Source organism: Leptodactylus fuscus, chromosome 4 (genome assembly GCF_031893055.1).
Source record: "Leptodactylus fuscus isolate aLepFus1 chromosome 4, aLepFus1.hap2, whole genome shotgun sequence".
NCBI lineage: Eukaryota > Metazoa > Chordata > Amphibia > Anura > Leptodactylidae > Leptodactylus > Leptodactylus fuscus.
The window spans coordinates 224,554,273-224,576,654 of record NC_134268.1 but is presented as its reverse complement, the minus strand read 5'-3'; the positions used below and the strand labels follow the sequence as shown (position 1 = coordinate 224,576,654).

At 49.4% G+C, this 22,382-nt stretch overlaps 1 protein-coding gene across 3 annotated transcripts; it reads left to right on the top strand.

Moving 5' to 3' along the window:
* Window positions 1-132: 132 nt before the first annotated feature.
* LOC142201046 (uncharacterized) lies at window positions 133-20,612 on the top strand. 3 transcript variants are annotated; one of them, XM_075271866.1, is made up of 4 exons: window positions 133-188; window positions 17,221-17,341; window positions 17,449-17,568; window positions 17,933-20,612. In XM_075271866.1, exons 2-4 carry the CDS (start codon window positions 17,263-17,265, stop codon window positions 20,059-20,061), a joined length of 2,328 nt encoding a protein of 775 aa, XP_075127967.1. In that variant the 5' UTR covers window positions 133-188; window positions 17,221-17,262; the 3' UTR covers window positions 20,062-20,612. The 3 variants fall into 3 exon arrangements, with proteins under 3 accessions (XP_075127967.1, XP_075127969.1, XP_075127968.1); XM_075271868.1 differs by lacking the exon at window positions 133-188 and adding an exon at window positions 328-339; XM_075271867.1 differs by lacking the exon at window positions 133-188 and adding an exon at window positions 922-998.
* Window positions 20,613-22,382: the final 1,770 nt, after the last annotated feature.

Here is a 22,382-nt window from a genome sequence, read left to right as displayed (position 1 = left end):
ACATCTCCCGGCATCCCCCGCCGGCCTGTCAGCTGGCTCCGCGCACTGCCTTCTGGTAGTTGTAGTGCCAGTGGATGAGATTTCCCTACTTGGAAGCAGAGAGAGGACTACAAGTCCCAGGACGCAGCGCCACTCCCTATGTCCTGTGCGGAGACTCAGCTGAGCTGAGATTGTGGACTGCCTGAGAGGTGAGAGGGGCCCCTGACTGTGCACAGCAGTGGAGCTGCAGAGGGGAGGGTCTCTGTGGGGGCTGCAGGGGCCACAACTAGTCTCACTCACTTCATGCTGATGCTACAGTCAGGTTGGGGGCTGTGCTGTGCAGGGGCTCAGGAAAGTTGGGTGAGTGTTGTAGATGTGGCATCAGACGGTGCACTGTGATGATAGCAATACTTCTGTCAGTCATGTGACCATAGGACCCCGCAGTCATGTGACCTCCTACAATCTTATAATGTCTGTAGGACCCCGCAGTCATGTGACCACCTAGAGTCCTATAGTGGCTTCAGGACCAAGCAGTCATGTGACCACCTAGAGTCCTATAGTGGCTTCAGGACCAAGCAGTCATGTGACCACCTAGAGTCCTATAGTGGCTTCAGGACCCCGCAGTCATGTGACCACCTAGAGTCCTATAGTGGCTTCAGGACCAAGCAGTCATGTGACCACCTAGAGTCCTATAGTGGCTTCAGGACCCCGCAGTCATGTGACCACCTAGAGTCCTATAGTGGCTTCAGGACCAAGCAGTCATGTGACCGCCTAGAGTCCTATAGTGGCTTTAGGACCCCGCAGTCATGTGACCTCCTACGTCCATGTAGAACACACTGCTATACGTGTCTATGTGGCTCCCACCGCCGTCGCTGCTCTTCCTTTCCACTGCCTCACACATAACACTTCTCCATCTACCGTGAAGACACTCGCCCTGTGGACTCCTCATATCGTATACAGCGGCCCTGGTATCAAGACAACAGCGCTGAAGAGTCAGGTGTACGGGGCTCTGGACTGTGGTGAGCTACCATTGTATCTCTGCTGTGGTGGGGGTAGTGAGGAGAGAAGACCCCGAGGACTGACAGTACAGGGGAGATTACTGAGGAGAGAAGACCCCGAGGACTGATAATACAGAGAAGATTACTGAGGAGACAATCCCCCGAGGACTGATAATATAGGGGAGATTACTGAGGAGACAAGACCCCGAGAACTGATAATATAGGGGAGATTACTGAGGAGACAAGACCCCGAGGACTGATAATATAGGGGAGATTACTGAGGAGACAAGACCCCGAGAACTGATAATATAGGGGAGACTACTGAGGAGACAAGACCCCGAGGACTGATAATACAGAGAAGATTACTGAGGAGACAAGACCCCGAGGACTGATAATATAGGGGAGATTACTGAGGAGACAAGCCCCCGAGGACTGATAATACAGGGGAGATTACTGAGGAGAGAAGACCCCGAGGACTGATAATACAGAGGAGATTACTGAGGAGACAAGACCCCGAGGACTGATAATACAGGGGAGATTACTGAGGAGACAAGACCCCGAGGACTGATAATACAGAGGAGATTACTGAGGAGACAAGACCCCGAGGACTGATAATACAGAGAAGATTACTGAGGAGACAAGACCGCGAGGAGTGATAATACAGGGGAGATTACTGAGGAGACAAGACCCCGAGGACTGATAATACAGGCGAGATTACTGAGGAGACAAGACCCCGAGGACTGATAATACAGAGAAGATTACTGAGGAGACAAGACCCCGAGGACTGATAATATAGGGGAGATTACTGAGGAGACAAGACCCCGAGGACTGATAATACAGGGGAGATTACTGAGGAGACAAGACCCCGAGGACTGATAATACAGAGGAGATTACTGAGGAGACAAGACCCCGAGGACTGATAATACAGAGAAGATTACTGAGGAGACAAGACCGCGAGGACTGATAATACAGGGGAGATTACTGAGGAGACAAGACCCCGAGGACTGATAATACAGGGGAGATTACTGAGGAGACAGGACCCCGAGGACTGATAATACAGGGGAGATTACTGAGGAGACAAGACCCCGAGGACTGATAATACAGGGGAGACTACTGAGGAGAGAAGACCTCAAGGACTAACAGTACAGGGGAGATTACCGAGGAGACAAGACCCCGAGGACTGATAATATAGTGGAGATTACTGAGGAGACAAGACCCCGAGGACTGATAATACAGGCGAGATTACTGAGGAGACAAGACCCCGAGGACTGATAATATAGTGGAGATTACTGAGGAGACAAGACCCCGAGGACTGATAATACAGAGAAGATTACTGAGGAGATAAGACCCCGAGGACTGATAATACAGGGGAGATTACTGAGGAGACAAGACCCCGAGGACTGACAGTACAGGGGAGATTACTGAGGAGACAAGACCCCGAGGACTGATAATACAGGGGAGATTACTGAGGAGACAAGACCCCGAGGACTGATAATACAGAGAAGATTACTGAGGAGACAAGACCCCGAGGACTGATAATACAGGGGAGATTACTGAGGAGACAAGACCCCGAGGACTGATAATACAGGGGAGATTACTGAGGAGACAAGACCCCGAGAACTGATAATATAGGGGAGATTACCGAGGACACAAGACCCCGAGGACTGACAGTACAGGGGAGATTACTGAGGAGACAAGACCCCGAGGACTGATAATACAGAGAAGATTACTGAGGAGACAAGACCCCGAGGACTGATAATACAGGGGAGATTACTGAGGAGACAAGACCCCGAGGACTGATAATACAGGGGAGATTACTGAGGAGACAAGACCCCGAGGACTGATAATACAGAGAAGATTACTGAGGAGACAAGACCCCGAGGACTGATAAAATAGGGGAGTTTACTGAGGAGACAAGACCCCGAGAACTGATAATATAGGGGAGATTACCGAGGAGACAAAACCCCGAGGACTGACAGTACAGGGGAGATTACTGAGGAGACAAGACCCCGAGGACTGATAATACAGGGGAGATTACCGAGGAGACAAGACCCCGAGGACTGATAATATAGGGGAGATTACTGAGGAGACAAGACCCCGAGGACTGATAATATAGGGGAGTTTACTGAGGAGACAAGACCCCGAGAACTGATAATATAGGGGAGATTACTGAGGAGACAAGCCCCCGAGGACTGATAATACAGGGGAGATTACTGAGGAGACAAGACCCCGAGGACTGATAATACAGGGGAGATTACTGAGGAGACAAGACCCCGAGGACTGATAATACAGGGGAGATTACTGAGGAGACAAGCCCCCGAGGACTGATAATACAGGGGAGATTACTGAGGAGACAAGACCCCGAGGACTGATAATATAGGGGAGATTACTGAGGAGACAAGACCCCGAGGACTGATAATATAGGGGAGATTACTGAGGAGACAAGACCCCGAGGACTAATAATACAGGCGAGATTACTGAGGAGACAAGCCCCCGAGGACTGATAATATAGGGGAGATTACTGAGGAGACAAGACCCCAAGGACTGATAATATAGGGGAGATTACCGAGGAGACAAGACCCCGAGGACTGACAGTACAGGGGAGATTACTGAGGAGACAAGACCCCGAGGACTGATAATACAGGGGAGATTAATGAGGAGACAAGACCCCGAGGACTGATAATACAGGGGAGATTAATGAGGAGACAAGACCCCGAGGACTGATAATACAGGGGAGATTACTGAGGAGACAAGCCCCCGAGGACTGATAATACAGGGGAGATTACTGAGGAGACAAGACCCCGAGGACTGATAATATAGGGGAGATTACTGAGGAGACAAGACCCCGAGGACTGATAATATAGGGGAGATTACTGAGGAGACAAGCCCCCGAGGACTGATAATACAGGGGAGATTACTGAGGAGACAAGACCGCGAGGACTGATAATACAGGGGAGATTACTGAGGAGACAAGACCCCCGAGGACTGATGTCACGGAGCAAAGGTATACGTCTTCCTCCGGAAGGTCTTTTGAATCAACACGGACGCAAGAGGTCGGGAGACAACAGCAATTTATTGTAATCCACAAAGTTAGTAGCCGGCGGCGGTCACATCAACCGTAATAACAATAAGTCCACAGAAGTCACAATCCAATGATAACTTTGGTTCCTTGGTCCTGTAACTAAATCCTGGCTCTCTACAGAGCTGTGCACAGGCCGGCTAACACATACTAACTGCTAGCTACATCTATATACTAAGACTGTTACTTCCTCTATCTGTGGGTGGGAAGGGCTGAGTCACAGATCCTTCCCCCCTCACCTATACCAAGGAGAGCAGACTCCCTGTCTCTTTTGAACAATGCACAGTCCAACATCTTCTTGGAGACACTGATCAGATTATCTCCACCCATTGTCCTCACTGGTCCTCACTAGTTAGAGGGATTTGCATACAATGTGCTAACACACTAGACCCGAATCAGCCAACTACACACTGATGTTTACAACAGGTTAGAGAATACATTCCACATGAAATATATATTACACATTGCCTATAGTATAGACTCTAACCATCCCGTGACAACCCCTCCCCCTCTCAAAACATGTGCATGACACAATTGGCCTACACAGGTAAATTGGGGAATGCACATCAGTCTCTATAGCTCATATGTCCTCCTGCCGGGATAACCCATCTGTGTTCTGGTGTTGGTTCCCTCGGCGGTGCTGAATGGTAAAGTTGTAGGGTTGAAGGGCTGGCATCTGGCAGAAAATCCGGTGGATCCATGTTGGCTTCTCCCTGAGCTTGGCTTCGGGTCACTGCTCCCACAAAGTGGCACTGTAGATTTCCAACATCGTTGCCTAACAGAACATCGGCCGGCAGCCCGCTCATCACACCAATTGTGCATTGTTTTGGTCCATAACCATAGTCGAGTTCCACGGTAGCTTTAGGAATACGTCTTTGAGTACCCCCTGCCAACTTGATAGAAATGCCAGGGCCCTCCTCTAGGGCCTCGGGTCGCACAACTCGGGGGTCCGCTACCGTTAGGAAAGCTCCTGAGTCCCGGAATCCAACAACTGTTCGGCCATCCAGTAGGACCTCCTGCAAGTGCTTCCTCTGAAGGTTTGCGGGATGTGTGGCGGAAGGCTGAATCCCATAGACCCCTGGAGGTGGAACAGATGGGTCATTCATGGAGTCATCTGGAAATGGGGCCAAACTTTCTGTCCTAGGGGTGGTTCCCAGGTAGTGAATAGGCCGAGATGCCACGGTGGCCCGTGCCCCCATGTTAACAGGGCAACTAGCTTGCAAATGTCCAGGCCGCCCGCAACCAAAACATCTGCGCTCTAGCATTCTTCCAGTAGGTCGTTGTCTAGGGACAGGGTTGTTCATAGCTGGAGGCCGATGGGCTGGGGCAAGGGTAGAGGGGGAATTGTAATCCTGAGGCCGGGCACGAAAGGTGGGTGGCTGGCTGAAGGGTGTCTGGCGGACTGTGGTAGTTTTCCGCTCCTCTGCAAACAACCTCTTCCACTGCGGCTTGATGGTCAGGCCCTCATCTGCAAGAGAAGCAGCTTGCTCAACTGTGGCTGGGTTCCGTTCCAGCACCCACTCACGGATCTCAGCGGGGCACTGGGAAAAGAACTGTTCCTTAAGTATGACTTGGAGGATCTTATCGACTGTGACAGCCTCCTCTCCTTCTAGCCAGCGCTTGCATGCTTGCTTCAACTTGTGGGCGAACATGTGGAAGGAGCTTCCCCCATTGTAAGACAAAGAGCGGAACTGAACTCGGTAGGATTCTGGAGTGACTGCATAATACTTCTGCACCGCTCTTTTAATGGCCTCATAGTCCCGCTGATCACTAGGGTCCATGGCTCTGAGAGCTTCCGCAGCCCCATCTCGTAGGTGCCCCACCAGATACCGGACCCAATCCTTCTCTGGGACTTCCATCAGGCGGCACTGGTGTTCGAAGTCCTGAAAATATCCATCAACATCCCCAGCCGCTTCATCAAAGGTCTTGAAGTGTTTATGGGAGACATATGGTGGTTCTCTCACTGTTGGGCTGGGGGTCGACGTTTGATTATAATTCCGCGCAGTTATCTCAGCCATTCGCATTTCATGCGCCATTCTTTCCTTTTCATACGCCATTCTCTGTTCCTCCTTCTCCGTTTCCTGAGCCCTCTGTAATGCTCTACTCCTTTGCTCTGCAGTTGCTCCTAGCCCCAGCACTGCCAATTCCTCCTCATACAAAACAACCCATCTGCTCTTTTGGGTCTGTACCTGCCACTCCCGTATCTCTCCAGTCTCCTGGGGGCAGCCCTCCTCATGGTCGCTTTGCAGGGTCATCTCCTCCAGTGCCTCGATCAGTTGCTCTTTCGTTCTTCCCTGGTAACTCAGGTTTAGTTCCCGGGCTCTTACTTGTAGACTTGCCATAGTCCAGTTCCTGTATTCTGAGGTTGTGGCTCCATTAATCGCTGGGCTGCTGTAGTCCATCTCGCTGTCCGCTGTTGATCCCACCGCTGCCAACCAGTTGTCACGGAGCAAAGGTATACGTCTTCCTCCGGAAGGTCTTTTGAATCAACACGGACGCAAGAGGTCGGGAGACAACAGCAATTTATTGTAATCCACAAAGTTAGTAGCCGGCGGCGGTCACATCAACCGTAATAACAATAAGTCCACAGAAGTCACAATCCAATGATAACTTTGGTTCCTTGGTCCTGTAACTAAATCCTGGCTCTCTACAGAGCTGTGCACAGGCCGGCTAACACATACTAACTGCTAGCTACATCTATATACTAAGACTGTTACTTCCTATACCTGGGGGTGGGAAGGGCTGAGTCACAGATCCTTCCCCCCTCACCTATACCAAGGAGAGCAGACTCCCTGTCTACTATGGACAATGCACCATCCAACATCTTCTTGGAGACACTGATCAGATTATCTCCACCCATTGTCCTCACTGGTCCTCACTAGTTAGAGGGATTTGCATACAATGTGCTAACACACTAGACCCGAATCAGCCAACTACACACTGATGTTTACAACAGGTTAGAGAATACATTCCACATGAAATATATATTACACATTGCCTATAGTATAGACTCTAACCATCCCGTGACAACTGATAATACAGGGGAGATTACTGAGGAGACAAGACCCCGAGGACTGATAATACAGGGGAGATTACCGAGGAGACAAGCCCCCGAGGACTGATAATACAGGGGAGATTACTGAGGAGACACGCCACCGAGGACTGATAACACAGGGGAGATTACTGAGGAGACAAGCCCCCGAGGACTGATAATACAGAGGAGATTACTGAGGAGACAAGACCCCGAGGACTGATAATATAGAGGAGATTACTGAGGAGACAAGACCCCGAGGACTGACAATGCAGGGGAGATTACTGAGGAGACAAGACCGCGAGGACTGATAATATAGGGGAGATTACTGAGGAGACAAGACCCCGAGGACTGATAATACAGGCGAGATTACTGAGGAGACAAGACCCCGAGGACTGATAATACAGGGGAGATTAATGAGGAGACAAGACCCTGAGGACTGATAATATAGGGGAGATTACTGAGGAGACAAGACCCCGAGGACTGATAATATAGGGGAGATTACTGAGGAGACAAGACCCCGAGGACTAATAATACAGGCGAGATTACTGAGGAGACAAGCCCCCGAGGACTGATAATACAGGGGAGATTACTGAGGAGACACGCCACCGAGGACTGATAATATAGGGGAGATTACTGAGGAGACAAGCCCCCGAGGACTGATAATACAGGGGAGATTACCGAGGAGACAAGACCCCGAGGACTAATAATACAGGGGAGATTACTGAGGAGACAAGCCCCCGAGGACTGATAATACAGGCGAGATTACTGAGGAGACAAGCCCCCGAGGACTGATAATACAAGGGAGATTACCGAGGAGACAAGCCCCCGAGGACTGATAATACAGGGGAGATTACCGAGGAGACAAGCCCCCGAGGACTGATAATACAGGGGAGATTACTGAGGAGACAAGCCCCCGAGGACTGATAATACAGGGGAGATTAATGAGGAGACAAGACCCTGAGGACTGATAATATAGGGGAGATTACTGAGGAGACAAGACCCCGAGGACTGATAATACAGGCGAGATTACTGAGGAGAGAAGACCCCGAGGACTGATAATATAGGGGAGATTACTGAGGAGAGAAGACCCCGAGGACTAATAATACAGGCGAGATTACTGAGGAGACAAGACCCCGAGGACTGATAATATAGGGGAGATTACTGAGGAGACAAGACCCCGAGAACTGATAATATAGGGGAGATTACCGAGGAGACAAGACCCCGAGGACTGATAATACAGGGGAGATTAATGAGGAGACAAGCCCCCGAGGACTGATAATACAGGCGAGATTACTGAGGAGACAAGACCCCGAGGACTGATAATACAGGGGAGATTACTGAGGAGACAAGACCCCGAGGACTGACAGTACAGGGGAGATTACTGAGGAGACAAGACCCCGAGGACTGATAATACAGGGGAGATTACTGAGGAGACAAGACCATGAGGACTGATAATACAGAGGAGATTACTGAGGAGACAAGACCCCGAGGACTGATAATATAGGGGAGATTACTGAGGAGACAAGACCCCGAGGACTGACAATGCAGGGGAGATTACCGAGGAGACAAGACCCCGAGGACTGACAGTACAGGGGAGATTACTGAGGAGACAAGACCCCGAGGACTGACAGTACAGGGGAGATTACTGAGGAGACAAGACCCCGAGGACTGATAATACAGGGGAGATTACTGAGGAGACAAGACCCCGAGGACTGATAATACAGGGGAGATTACTGAGGAGACAAGCCCCCGAGGACTGATAATACAGAGGAGATTACTGAGGAGACAAGACCCCGAGGACTGATAATACAGGGGAGATTACTGAGGAGACAAGACCCCGAGGACTGATAATACAGGGGAGATTACTGAGGAGACAAGACCCCGAGGACTGATAATACAGGGGAGATAACTGAGGAGACAAGACCCCGAGGACTGATAATACAGGCGAGATTACTGAGGAGACAAGCCCCCGAGGACTGATAATACAAGGGAGATTACCGAAGAGACAAGCCCCCGAGGACTGATAATACAGGGGAGATTACCGAGGAGACAAGCCCCCGAGGACTGATAATACAGGGGAGATTAATGAGGAGACAAGCCCCCGAGGACTGATAATACAGGGGAGATTAATGAGGAGACAAGACCCTGAGGACTGATAATATAGGGGAGATTACTGAGGAGACAAGACCCCGAGGACTGATAATATAGGGGAGATTACTGAGGAGAGAAGACCCCGAGGACTAATAATACAGGCGAGATTACTGAGGAGACAAGACCCCGAGGACTGATAATATAGGGGAGATTACTGAGGAGACAAGACCCCGAGAACTGATAATATAGGGGAGATTACCGAGGAGACAAGACCCCGAGGACTGATAATACAGGGGAGATTAATGAGGAGACAAGCCCCCGAGGACTGATAATACAGGCGAGATTACTGAGGAGACAAGACCCCGAGGACTGATAATACAGGGGAGATTACTGAGGAGACAAGACCCCGAGGACTGACAGTACAGGGGAGATTACTGAGGAGACAAGACCCCGAGGACTGATAATACAGGCGAGATTACTGAGGAGACAAGCCCCCGAGGACTGATAATACAGGGGAGATTACTGAGGAGACACGCCACCGAGGACTGATAATATAGGGGAGATTACTGAGGAGACAAGCCCCCGAGGACTGATAATACAGGGGAGATTACCGAGGAGACAAGACCCCGAGGACTAATAATACAGGGGAGATTACTGAGGAAACAAGCCCCCGAGGACTGATAATACAGGCGAGATTACTGAGGAGACAAGCCCCCGAGGACTGATAATACAGGGGAGATTACCGAGGAGACAAGCCCCCGAGGACTGATAATACAGGCGAGATTACTGAGGAGACAAGACCCCGAGGACTGATAATACAGAGAAGATTACTGAGGAGACAAGACCCCGAGGACTGATAATACAGGGGAGATTACTGAGGAGACAAGACCCCGAGGACTGATAATATAGGGGAGATTACTGAGGAGACAAGACCCCGAGGACTAATAATACAGGCGAGATTACTGAGGAGACAAGCCCCCGAGGACTGATAATACAGGGGAGATTACTGAGGAGACACGCCACCGAGGACTGATAATATAGGGGAGATTACTGAGGAGACAAGCCCCCGAGGACTGATAATACAGGGGAGATTACCGAGGAGACAAGACCCCGAGGACTGATAATACAGGGGAGATTACCGAGGAGACAAGCCCCCGAGGACTGATAATACAGGCGAGATTACTGAGGAGACAAGCCCCCGAGGACTGATAATACAGGGGAGATTACCGAGGAGACAAGCCCCCGAGGACTGATAATACAGGGGAGATTACCGAGGAGACAAGCCCCCGAGGACTGATAATACAGGGGAGATTACCGAGGAGGCAAGCCCCCGAGGACTGATAATACAGGGGAGATTAATGAGGAGACAATACCCTGAGGACTGATTATATAGGGGAGATTACTGAGGAGACAAGACCCCGAGGACTGATAATATAGGGGAGATTACTGAGGAGAGAAGACCCCGAGGACTGATAATACAGGCGAGATTACTGAGGAGACAAGACCCCGAGGACTGATAATATAGGGGAGATTACTGAGGAGACAAGACCCCGAGAACTGATAATATAGGGGAGATTACCGAGGAGACAAGACCCCGAGGACTGATAATACAGGGGAGATTAATGAGGAGACAAGCCCCCGAGGACTGATAATACAGGCGAGATTACTGAGGAGACAAGACCCCGAGGACTGATAATACAGGCGAGATTACTGAGGAGACAAGACCCCGAGGACTGATAATACAGAGAAGATTACTGAGGAGACAAGACCCCGAGGATTGATAATACAGGGGAGATTACTGAGGAGACAAGACCCCGAGGACTGATAATATAGGGGAGATTACTGAGGAGACAAGACCCCGAGGACTAATAATACAGGCGAGATTACTGAGGAGACAAGCCCCCGAGGACTGATAATACAGGGGAGATTACTGAGGAGACACGCCACCGAGGACTGATAATATAGGGGAGATTACTGAGGAGACAAGCCCCCGAGGACTGATAATACAGGGGAGATTACCGAGGAGACAAGACCCCGAGGACTGATAATACAGGGGAGATTACTGAGGAGACAAGCCCCCGAGGACTGATAATACAGGCGAGATTACTGAGGAGACAAGCCCCCGAGGACTGATAATACAGGGGAGATTACCGAGGAGACAAGCCCCCGAGGACTGATAATACAGGGGAGATTACCGAGGAGACAAGCCCCCGAGGACTGATAATACAGGGGAGATTACTGAGGAGACAAGCCCCCGAGGACTGATAATACAGGGGAGATTAATGAGGAGACAATACCCTGAGGACTGATAATATAGGGGAGATTACTGAGGAGACAAGACCCCGAGGACTGATAATATAGGGGAGATTACTGAGGAGAGAAGACCCCGAGGACTGATAATACAGGCGAGATTACTGAGGAGACAAGACCCCGAGGACTGATAATATAGGGGAGATTACTGAGGAGACAAGACCCCGAGAACTGATAATATAGGGGAGATTACCGAGGAGACAAGACCCCGAGGACTGATAATACAGGGGAGATTAATGAGGAGACAAGCCCCCGAGGACTGATAATACAGGCGAGATTACTGAGGAGACAAGACCCCGAGGACTGATAATACAGGGGAGATTACTGAGGAGACAAGACCCCGAGGACTGACAGTACAGGGGAGATTACTGAGGAGACAAGACCCCGAGGACTGATAATATAGGGGAGATTACTGAGGAGACAAGACCCCGAGGACTGATAATACAGGCGAGATTACTGAGGAGACAAGCCCCCGAGGACTGATAATACAGGCGAGATTACTGAGGAGACAAGCCCCCGAGGACTGATAATACAGTGGAGATTACCGAGGAGACAAGCCCCCGAGGACTGATAATACAGGGGAGATTACTGAGGAGACACGCCACCGAGGACTGATAATATAGGGGAGATTACTGAGGAGACAAGCCCCCGAGGACTGATAATACAGGGGAGATTACCGAGGAGACAAGCCCCCGAGGACTGATAATACCGGGGAGATTACTGAGGAGACAAGCCCCCGAGGACTGATAATACAGGCGAGATTACTGAGGAGACAAGCCCCCGAGGACTGATAATACAGTGGAGATTACCGAGGAGACAAGCCCCCGAGGACTGATTATACAGGGGAGATTACTGAGGAGACACGCCACCGAGGACTGATAATATAGGAGAGATTACTGAGGAGACAAGCCCCCGAGGACTGATAATACAGGGGAGATTACCGAGGAGACAAGCCCCCGAGGACTGATAATACAGGGGAGATTACTGAGGAGACAAGCCCCCGAGGACTGATAATACAGGCGAGATTACTGAGGAGACAAGCCCCCGAGGACTGATAATACAGGGGAGATTACCGAGGAGACAAGCCCCCGAGGACTGATAATACAGGGGAGATTACTGAGGAGACAAGCCCCCGAGGACTGATAATACAGGGGAGATTACTGAGGAGACAAGCCCCCGAGGACTGATAATACAGGGGAGATTACTGAGGAGACAAGACCCCGAGGACAGATAAAATAGGGGAGATTACTGAGGAGACAAGACCCCGAGGACTGATAATATAGGGGAGATTACTGAGGAGACAAGACCCCGAGGACTGATAATACAGGGGAGATTAATGAGGAGACAATACCCCGAGGACTGATAATATAGGGGAGATTACTGAGGAGACAAGACCCCGAGGACTGATAATATAGGGGAGATTACTGAGGAGACAAGACCCCGAGGACTGATAATACAGAGGAGATTACTGAGGAGACAAGACCCCGAGGACTGATAATACAGAGAAGATTACTGAGGAGACAAGACCGCGAGGACTGATAATACAGGGGAGATTACCGAGGAGACAAGCCCCCGAGGACTGATAATACAGGGGAGATTACTGAGGAGACAAGCCCCCGAGGACTGATAATACAGGCGAGATTACTGAGGAGACAAGCCCCCGAGGACTGATAATACAGGGGAGATTACCGAGGAGACAAGCCCCCGAGGACTGATAATACAGGGGAGATTACTGAGGAGACAAGCCCCCGAGGACTGATAATACAGGGGAGATTACTGAGGAGACAAGCCCCCGAGGACTGATAATACAGGGGAGATTACTGAGGAGACAAGACCCCGAGGACTGATAAAATAGGGGAGATTACTGAGGAGACAAGACCCCGAGGACTGATAATATAGGGGAGATTACTGAGGAGACAAGACCCCGAGGACTGATAATACAGGGGAGATTAATGAGGAGACAATACCCCGAGGACTGATAATATAGGGGAGATTACTGAGGAGACAAGACCCCGAGGACTGATAATATAGGGGAGATTACTGAGGAGACAAGACCCCGAGGACTAATAATACAGGCGAGATTACTGAGGAGACAAGACCCCGAGGACTGATAATACAGGGGAGATTACTGAGGAGACAAGACCCCGAGGACTGATAATACAGGGGAGATTACTGAGGAGACAAGACCCTGAGGACTGATAATACAGAGGAGATTACTGAGGAGAGAAGACCCCGAGGACTGACAGTGCAGGGGAGATTACTGAGGAGACAAGACCCCGAGGACTGATAATATAGGGAAGATTACTGAGGAGACAAGACCCCGAGGACTGATAATACAGGGGAGATTACTGAGGAGACAAGACCCCGAGGACTGATAATACAGAGGAGATTACTGAGGAGACAAGACCCCGAGGACTGATAATATAGGGGAGATTACTGAGGAGACAAGACCCCGAGGACTGACAATGCAGGGGAGATTACCGAGGAGACAAGACCCCGAGGACTGACAGTACAGGGGAGATTACTGAGGAGACAAGACCCCGAGGACTGACAGTACAGGGGAGATTACTGAGGAGACAAGACCCCGAGGACTGATAATACAGGGGAGATTACTGAGGAGACAAGACCTCGAGGACTGATAATACAGGGGAGATTACTGAGGAGACAAGACCCCGAGGACTGATAATACAGGGGAGATTACTGAGGAGACAAGACCCCGAGGACTGATAATACAGGGGAGATTACTGAGGAGACAAGACCCCGAGGACTGATAATACATTGGAGATAACTGAGGAGACAAGACCCCGAGGACTGACAGTACAGGGGAGATTACTGAGGAGACAAGACCCCGAGGACTGATAATATAGGGGAGATTACTGAGGAGACAAGACCCCGAGGACTGATAATACAGGGGAGATTACTGAGGAGACAAGACCCCGAGGACTGACAGTACAGGGGAGATTACTGAGGAGACAAGACCCCGAGGACTGATAATACAGGCGAGATTACTGAGGAGACAAGACCCCGAGGACTGATAATACAGGGGAGATTACTGAGGAGACAAGACCCCGAGGACTGATAATACAGAGAAGATTACTGAGGAGACAAGCCCCCGAGGACTAATAATATAGGGGAGATTACTGAGGAGACAAGACCCCGAGAACTGATAATATAGGGGAGATTACCGAGGAGACAAGACCCCGAGGACTGATAATATAGGGGAGATTACTGAGGAGACAAGACCCCGAGGACTGATAATATAGGGGAGATTACTGAGGAGACAAGACCCCGAGGACTGATAATACAGGGGAGATTAATGAGGAGACAAGACCCCGAGGACTGACAGTACAGGGGAGATTACTGAGGAGACAAGACCCCGAGGACTGATAATACAGGGGAGATTAATGAGGAGACAAGACCCTGAGGACTGATAATATAGGGGAGATTACTGAGGAGACAAGACCCCGAGGACTAATAATACAGGCGAGATTACTGAGGAGACAAGCCCCCGAGGACTGATAATACAGGGGAGATTACTGAGGAGACACGCCACCGAGGACTGATAATATAGGGGAGATTACTGAGGAGACAAGCCCCCGAGGACTGATAATACAGGGGAGATTACCGAGGAGACAAGACCCCGAGGACTAATAATACAGGGGAGATTACTGAGGAGACAAGCCCCCGAGGACTGATAATACAGGCGAGATTACTGAGGAGACAAGCCCCCGAGGACTGATAATACAGGGGAGATTACCGAGGAGACAAGCCCCCGAGGACTGATAATACAGGGGAGATTACCGAGGAGACAAGACCCCGAGGACTGATAATACAGGGGAGATTACTGAGGAGACAAGACCCCGAGGACTGATAATACAGGCGAGATTACTGAGGAGACAAGACCCCGAGGACTGATAATACAGAGAAGATTACTGAGGAGACAAGACCCCGAGGACTGATAATACAGGGGAGATTACTGAGGAGACAAGACCCCGAGGACTGATAATATAGGGGAGATTACTGAGGAGACAAGACCCCGAGAACTGATAATATAGGGGAGATTACCGAGGAGACAAGACCCCGAGGACTGACAGTACAGGGGAGATTACTGAGGAGACAAGACGCCGAGGACTGATAATATAGGGGAGATTACTGAGGAGACAAGACCCCGAGGACTAATAATACAGGCGAGATTACTGAGGAGACAAGACCCCGAGGTCTTGTATGGAGAGGACAGGTGATCAGTAGATTAGGACATGTATGGAGAGGAAGGTTTGTGGAGATTACATGTGAGGCGGTATCAGGAGATTAGGTCATATATGGAGAGTACAGGTTGTGGACATAAATGTATTTTTTTCCATTGTTTTTGGATTATTTTCTCGGGCCTTTCCTCGGTTACTTTAGTAGATTTCTAAGCCTTTGAAACTTTTCTCTTATTGATGAGTAGACACATTTTCGGTAAAGCCTCGATACTTCCTTCTTTGCCCCTTATGTGACCAGACTTCTGCCCTTTGCCTTGCTTTGCTGGATATCGGTTTCTGGGCCCATCTTACTTTATTGGGGTTTGTATTTTATCACACCGTCTGTGTTTTTGTTGTGCTGCTTTTTGAGGATTGACTCTGGGATCTGAATGGGATTTACATCTGGGGGTTTTCTACTATGGACACACATTGTAATGTTTCGTTCCCTGAGTCGCTTGGTTATCACTTTTGCTTTGTGACGTTGTGTCCATCATGCTGGAAAAAGCATTGCTCCTAACCAGATGTCTCCTGCGGAATTGGCCGGGGCTCCAGACCACCATGATAGTGGTCAGGAAAAGCCTGGTTCCTCGCCCGCTATAAATGTTGTAAATGAAAAGGGGCCTGTGATGTCGTGGGGCCCCTTTCCAATAGATGCCATCACAGTGGGGGGGTGACTAAAATAAAAAAAAAATACTTATACTCAACTCTCCTGGGCTCAACTCCCTCTCCGGGACTCTTCCGGCCGCTGACTGTTGGTGTAATGATGTCATCGTGCCCCACGTGACCGCTGAGGCTCAATCACAGGATTGTTTGGAGAAACTTCTGAAATCCCTCGGGGGTGTGCATTCGGTACTGGATGATGAATTCTATAATCTACCATTATTGGGGCCACAGCTTTGGTTTCTGCTGCTGTCATATGTCCTGTGACCGTGCCCCTCTGTATTCCGGGACAGACGGATTACTCTAGGTCCAGTCACTTCAATGGTTTATTCCACCGGTAGTATACGTCCTTTCTATGGAGGCGAGACCACTAGACTGCGCTGCCCATCCCATTGCCTGGAGATCCACAACTCTTTGCCCATGAAGCTGCCTTCGGGTTTTTACTGACTGTCACCTCTCTCCAGACCTTCAAACATCTACATAGAGTTTAATTGTATCCCAGATGTTGTTGCCTCCTTCCTGACCGTTTTCTGAAGGTCTTTCCATGTCGATGGTCCCCGGGGCGTTGACTCTGTCATGCATTAGATGTCAGTGGAAGTGGCTGGATGTAAATGTGTGGCCAAGGACTATGATGACTGATATTGTCTGACATTATCACTGCCCCCACCTCATGGGCACAGACCACCCTTCTGAGTACTGTATGGTAATGGTGCTCCTCTGGTGCGCCCCTCACCCTCCATCTCTAGATTGGGAATGCTTTTGGTTGATGATATGTTGTATTATTGCTATATATTCAGATTCACATACTGAGCATTTCTTGCCCCATAGGCTTTGTGTATCTTGGTGAGAACTTCAGGAGAGTTTGCATGGATGCTTCGAACGATGGCCGAGGGCGTTCTGCAGGGACGGGATGATGGTGTATTCGACCTTGATCTATTCTCTTTCTTTGGTACGTTGTACAGCTGGAGGATCTCTGCACTTCGCTGGTGTGTTTTGCCTTTGTATAGGTCCATTGTGTTGCCCCTTCCCTGAGCTCTCAGATATTTCTTCTTCCAGGAACTGAGACCCCAGCTGCGCACCCTGAGATGACACCAGGCTCCATGTTAGAAAGAGGAGTTGTGTCCTGTGCTGGCAACATACAGGCCACGGGTGGAACGGCTGGACATGTGGCACCCGGTGAGTAGAGGACAATCATGGAAGGGCAGGAACAATAGTGGGTCCAGGGCCTTGTCCATTACCAGCACACCATTGCCCTGCGGTTTGCTTGTGTCTGGGCACCTTTAGGCTTGCGTAAGATCACTTCTGGGAGTTGTAGATCTCAAAGACCCTCAGCCACAGTGGTTTTTATGGTGCATATAGTTGTTGTGTGAGGTGGAAGGGAGTGCAGCACTATTAGAGATAAAGGGTCAACGATTGTTTGGGATGTGAGTTCTGCGGGGACAGTGGGAGTTGCAGCACTTTTCCAGGTATGAGGTTACTATCATTTCGTCACTTAGGTTATTTTGTGGCTCTTTACCTGATTCCCTGTTGTCTCTTTCAGTGGGCAGCACCATGAGCTCCGGTCCTCACGTTCTGGGATCTTCTCAGTTAATGTCGCATGCAGTTCCATTGATGAATAATGACCCCTCCTCATGTTTTACCCGAGAGCCCTCGTGGGGAGTGTGCAACTCCAATCATGTTCCCCAAGCTCCTACAAACAACTCGATGGACAAAGTCAGCCAGGAGGATCGCGGTCCTAGTGACATCACCAGCATTATCGCGCATCTCCGCAGTCTCGCAACTGAAACCTCAAATAATTGCTCCAAAGCCGAAGGAGAGAAATCCGGGTCAAAAACCAGCACAGAATCTGAAGGCGCCGACAGCCCGGATGGTTTGTGCGACCAACGAAATATGGAGTCTGTCGAGAGCAGCTTAAAAGATAGCGCAGACAATCTGATGGATCTCCAGACGGATCTCGCAGGGGAAGGTGTTGACAAGCAATATACATTTGGAAATCTCGAATCAAACTTTAAGAAAAAATCAAATGCTAAGATTTATATCTGTTCTGAGTGCGGTAAAACGTGTCCTTGTCAGTCCGCATACATCCGACACCAGAGGATTCACACCGGGGAGAAGCCCTACGCCTGCGCCGACTGCGGCAAGAGCTTCATTCAGGTGTCCGACTATAACAATCATGTCAGATCCCACACAGGAGAAAAACCCTACACCTGTGCGGAGTGCGGGAAGAGCTTCAGTCGGAGCACTTACCTGGTGACACACTCCAGAACCCACACCAAAGAGAAGCCTTACACCTGCAATGTGTGCAACAAAAGCTTCATCCAGCACTCGCACCTTTCTTTACATCTGCGCATCCACAGCGGGGAGAAGCCCTACATCTGTATTGAGTGTGGCAATAGCTTCAGCCGCAGTTCAACCCTAGTAAAACATAAGAAGTCCCATAGAAGGAAGACTCTGCACTTTAGTAAGAAGAAAAATGAGGAAGATGTTTCTCAAAACTTCACACAGAACAATCCACCCACATGGGGAACTATCACCAATCAGGCAGAACCAGCCCAGTCCCCTCAAAGAGCTGAAACCCCACACGTCAAATCTGAAACCGACGAGGCAGCGGGGTGTGAGGAACGAGCGGAGAACTGTAGAAAACCTCACAAGGAGAGTAAGAAAGCTGCTCACAAACCCTTACGAATCACCTTGGAAAAATACCTGATCTCTGAAGGCTCGGCAGAAGACGATCATCAGCCGACATTTCCACATCATAAGAAGTTTATATGGAAGAAAAAGTCACAGAAACCTTTTAAGGACAATGAAGAAGGCACCGAAATAGGAAGTGTAGATGCAACGGCCAACGGTATGCCTGAAACGGTCACCGAAGTGAAAAGGGTGAACAGTCCCAAAATAGAGTACAGCTATTCATCCTCCGAGGAAGTGAATGGGATGAGCGAGAACAGCGAGAATCTGAACCCAGAGGGACCAGACCTTTCACCCCAGGCCGACCACATTAGGGACACGCCATTAGATGACTCGTCAGTGAATGGCAAGGTCACCAAGTTCGAGGAGTTGGATTCTCAGTTTTCATATCCTGGTAATGACATTGTGGAATCCACCTACAATAACGTGTTCGCGGCCTCCGACAATATGTCCATTATCAACACTCTACAGAAGCCCCATAAAGGATCCTTGTTCATCTGCAGTTACTGCGGTAAGAGCTGTCCGTGCAAATCAGCATTTATCCGACACCAGAGGATTCACACCGGGGAGAAGCCCTACGCCTGCGCTGACTGCGGCAAGAGCTTCATTCAGGTGTCCGACTATAACAACCATGTCAGATCCCACACGGGAGAGAAACCCTACACCTGTGCCGAGTGTGGGAAGAGCTTCAGTCGGAGCACTTACCTGGTGACACATTGTAGAACCCACACCAAAGAGAAACCTTACACCTGCAGAGAATGCGGCAAAAGCTTCATCCAGCACTCGCACCTCGCCATCCACCAGCGCATTCACAGCGGCGAGAAGCCATACTCGTGTTTCGAGTGTGGGAAGAGATTCAGTCGCAGCTCAACGCTTGTGAAGCACCAGAAATCCCACAGTAGAAGAACGGTTCCAAGTGGAGAGATCAACACGCAAAGACCCAGCAAGCCCAGGTCAGAGGGGTCATCTACGAAAGTGTGAACGAGTAGTAATGCTGCGATGTCTACACCTGACCTGACGGCATGAACTGTCCCCGTCCTGTATATCTGCTGCTCATTCATTATACCTGTTATCTCATAGAGTGACGATACTCCAAGCACCGCACATCTGTGGTCTACTAGAATCACAGCAATGTCTTCCATGGGCATGGCCAGTTATGAAAGATGATTGATGCCAAGCGCACCATATGGCGGTTCTGCATCTATACCCGAGTACAGCCCTGTATAGTCAGATGGGAAGCTCAGTCTGATCTGGGATATTTGCTCTAGACTGAACCTCATGTGATCCCCAGGTATCGAGCGTTCTACCTGCAAAGTACAAATGAAATTTTGAGACCTTGGGCTGGACATGACAATGACGTATGTGTCTGTAGACTTGGCGCGCAAAGACTTGTTAGGCACTTTTCTCGCCTTTCATGGATGACGTATGTATGTACCAAGAATTTGGGTTTTCTAAATTTGGTATGTTTTACAACCCATCGTCACCCCTATTTTTTGGGTATACAGTGCCCAAACCTCAATAAATTTGGTGCTCGTGGTGTACTCCATTCTTTGTGCCATGTTCTCTTGTCTTGAGTAGTTGAGCGGATATCTATAATACATAGTGTATGACACTGTCAGGGCTCCTAGGACTATATATATCTATAATACATAGTGTATGACACTGTCAGGGCTCCTAGGACTATATATATCTATAATACATAGTGTATGACACTGTCAGGGCTCCTAGGACTATATATATCTATAATACATAGTGTATGACACTGTCAGGACTCCTAGGACGATATATATCTATAATACATAGTGTATGACACTGTCAGGACTCCTAGGACTATATATATATATCTATAATACATAGTGTATGACACTGTCAGGGCTCCTAGGACTATATACACTCACCGGCCACTTTATTAGGTACACCATGCTAGTAACGGGTTGGACCCCCTTTTGCCTTCAGAACTGCCTCAATTCTTCGTGGCATAGATACAACAAGGTGCTGGAAGCATTCCTCAGAGATTTTGCTCCATATTGACATGATGGCATCACACAGTTGCAGTCGCAGATTTGTCGGCTGCACATCCATGATGCGAATCTCCCGTTCCACCACATCCCAAAGATGCTCCTCTATTGGATTGAGATCTGGTGACTGTGGAGGCCATTGGAGTACAGTGAACTCATTGTCATGTTCAAGAAACCAGTCTGAGATGATTCCAGCTTTATGACATGGCATTGCATTATCCTGCTGAAAGTAGCCATCAGATGTTGGGTACATTGTGGTCATAAAGGGATGGACATGGTCAGCAACAATACTCAGGTAGGCTTTGGCGTTGCAACGATGCTCAATTGGTACCAAGGGGCCCAAAGAGTGCCAAGAAAATATTCCCCACACCATGACACCACCACCACCAGCCTGAACCGTTACCGATACAAGGCAGGATGGATCCATGCTTTCATGTTGTTGACGCCAAATTCTGACCCTACCATCCGAATGTCACAGCAGAAATCGAGACTCATCAGACCAGGCAACGTTTTTCCAATCTTCAATTGTCCAATTTCGATGAGCTTGTGCAAATTGTAGCCTCAGTTTCCTGTTCTTAGCTGAAAGGAGTGGCACCCGGTGTGGTCTTCTGCTGCTGTAGCCCATCTGTAGCCTCAAAGTTCGACGTACTGTGCGGCGTTCAGAGATGCTCTTCTGGCTACCTTGGTTGTAACGGGTGGCTATTTGAGTCACTGTTGCCTTTCTATCAGCTCGAACCAGTCTGGCCATTCTCCTCTGACCTCTGGCATCAACAACGCATTTCCGCCCCCCACAGAACTGCCGCTCACTGGATGTTTTTTCTTTTTCGGACCATTCTCTGTAAACCCTAGAGATGGTTGTGCGTGAAAATCCCAGTAGATCAGCAGTTTCTGAAATACTCAGACCAGCCCTTCTGGCACCAACAACCATGCCACGTTCAAAGGCACTCAAATCACCTTTCTTCCCCATACTGATGCTCGGTTTGAACTGCAGGAGATTGTCTTGACCATGTCTACATGCCTAAATGCACTGAGTTGCCGCCATGTGATTGGCTGATTAGAAATTAAGTGTTAACGAGCAGTTGGGCAGGTGTACCTAATAAAGTGGCCGGTGAGTGTATATATCTATAATACATAGTGCATGACACTGTCAGGACTCCTAGGACTATATATATATATATATATATATATATATAATACATAGTGTATGACACTGTCAGGGCTCCTAGGACTATATATATATCTATAATACATAGTGTATGACACTGTCAGGGCTCCTAGGACTAT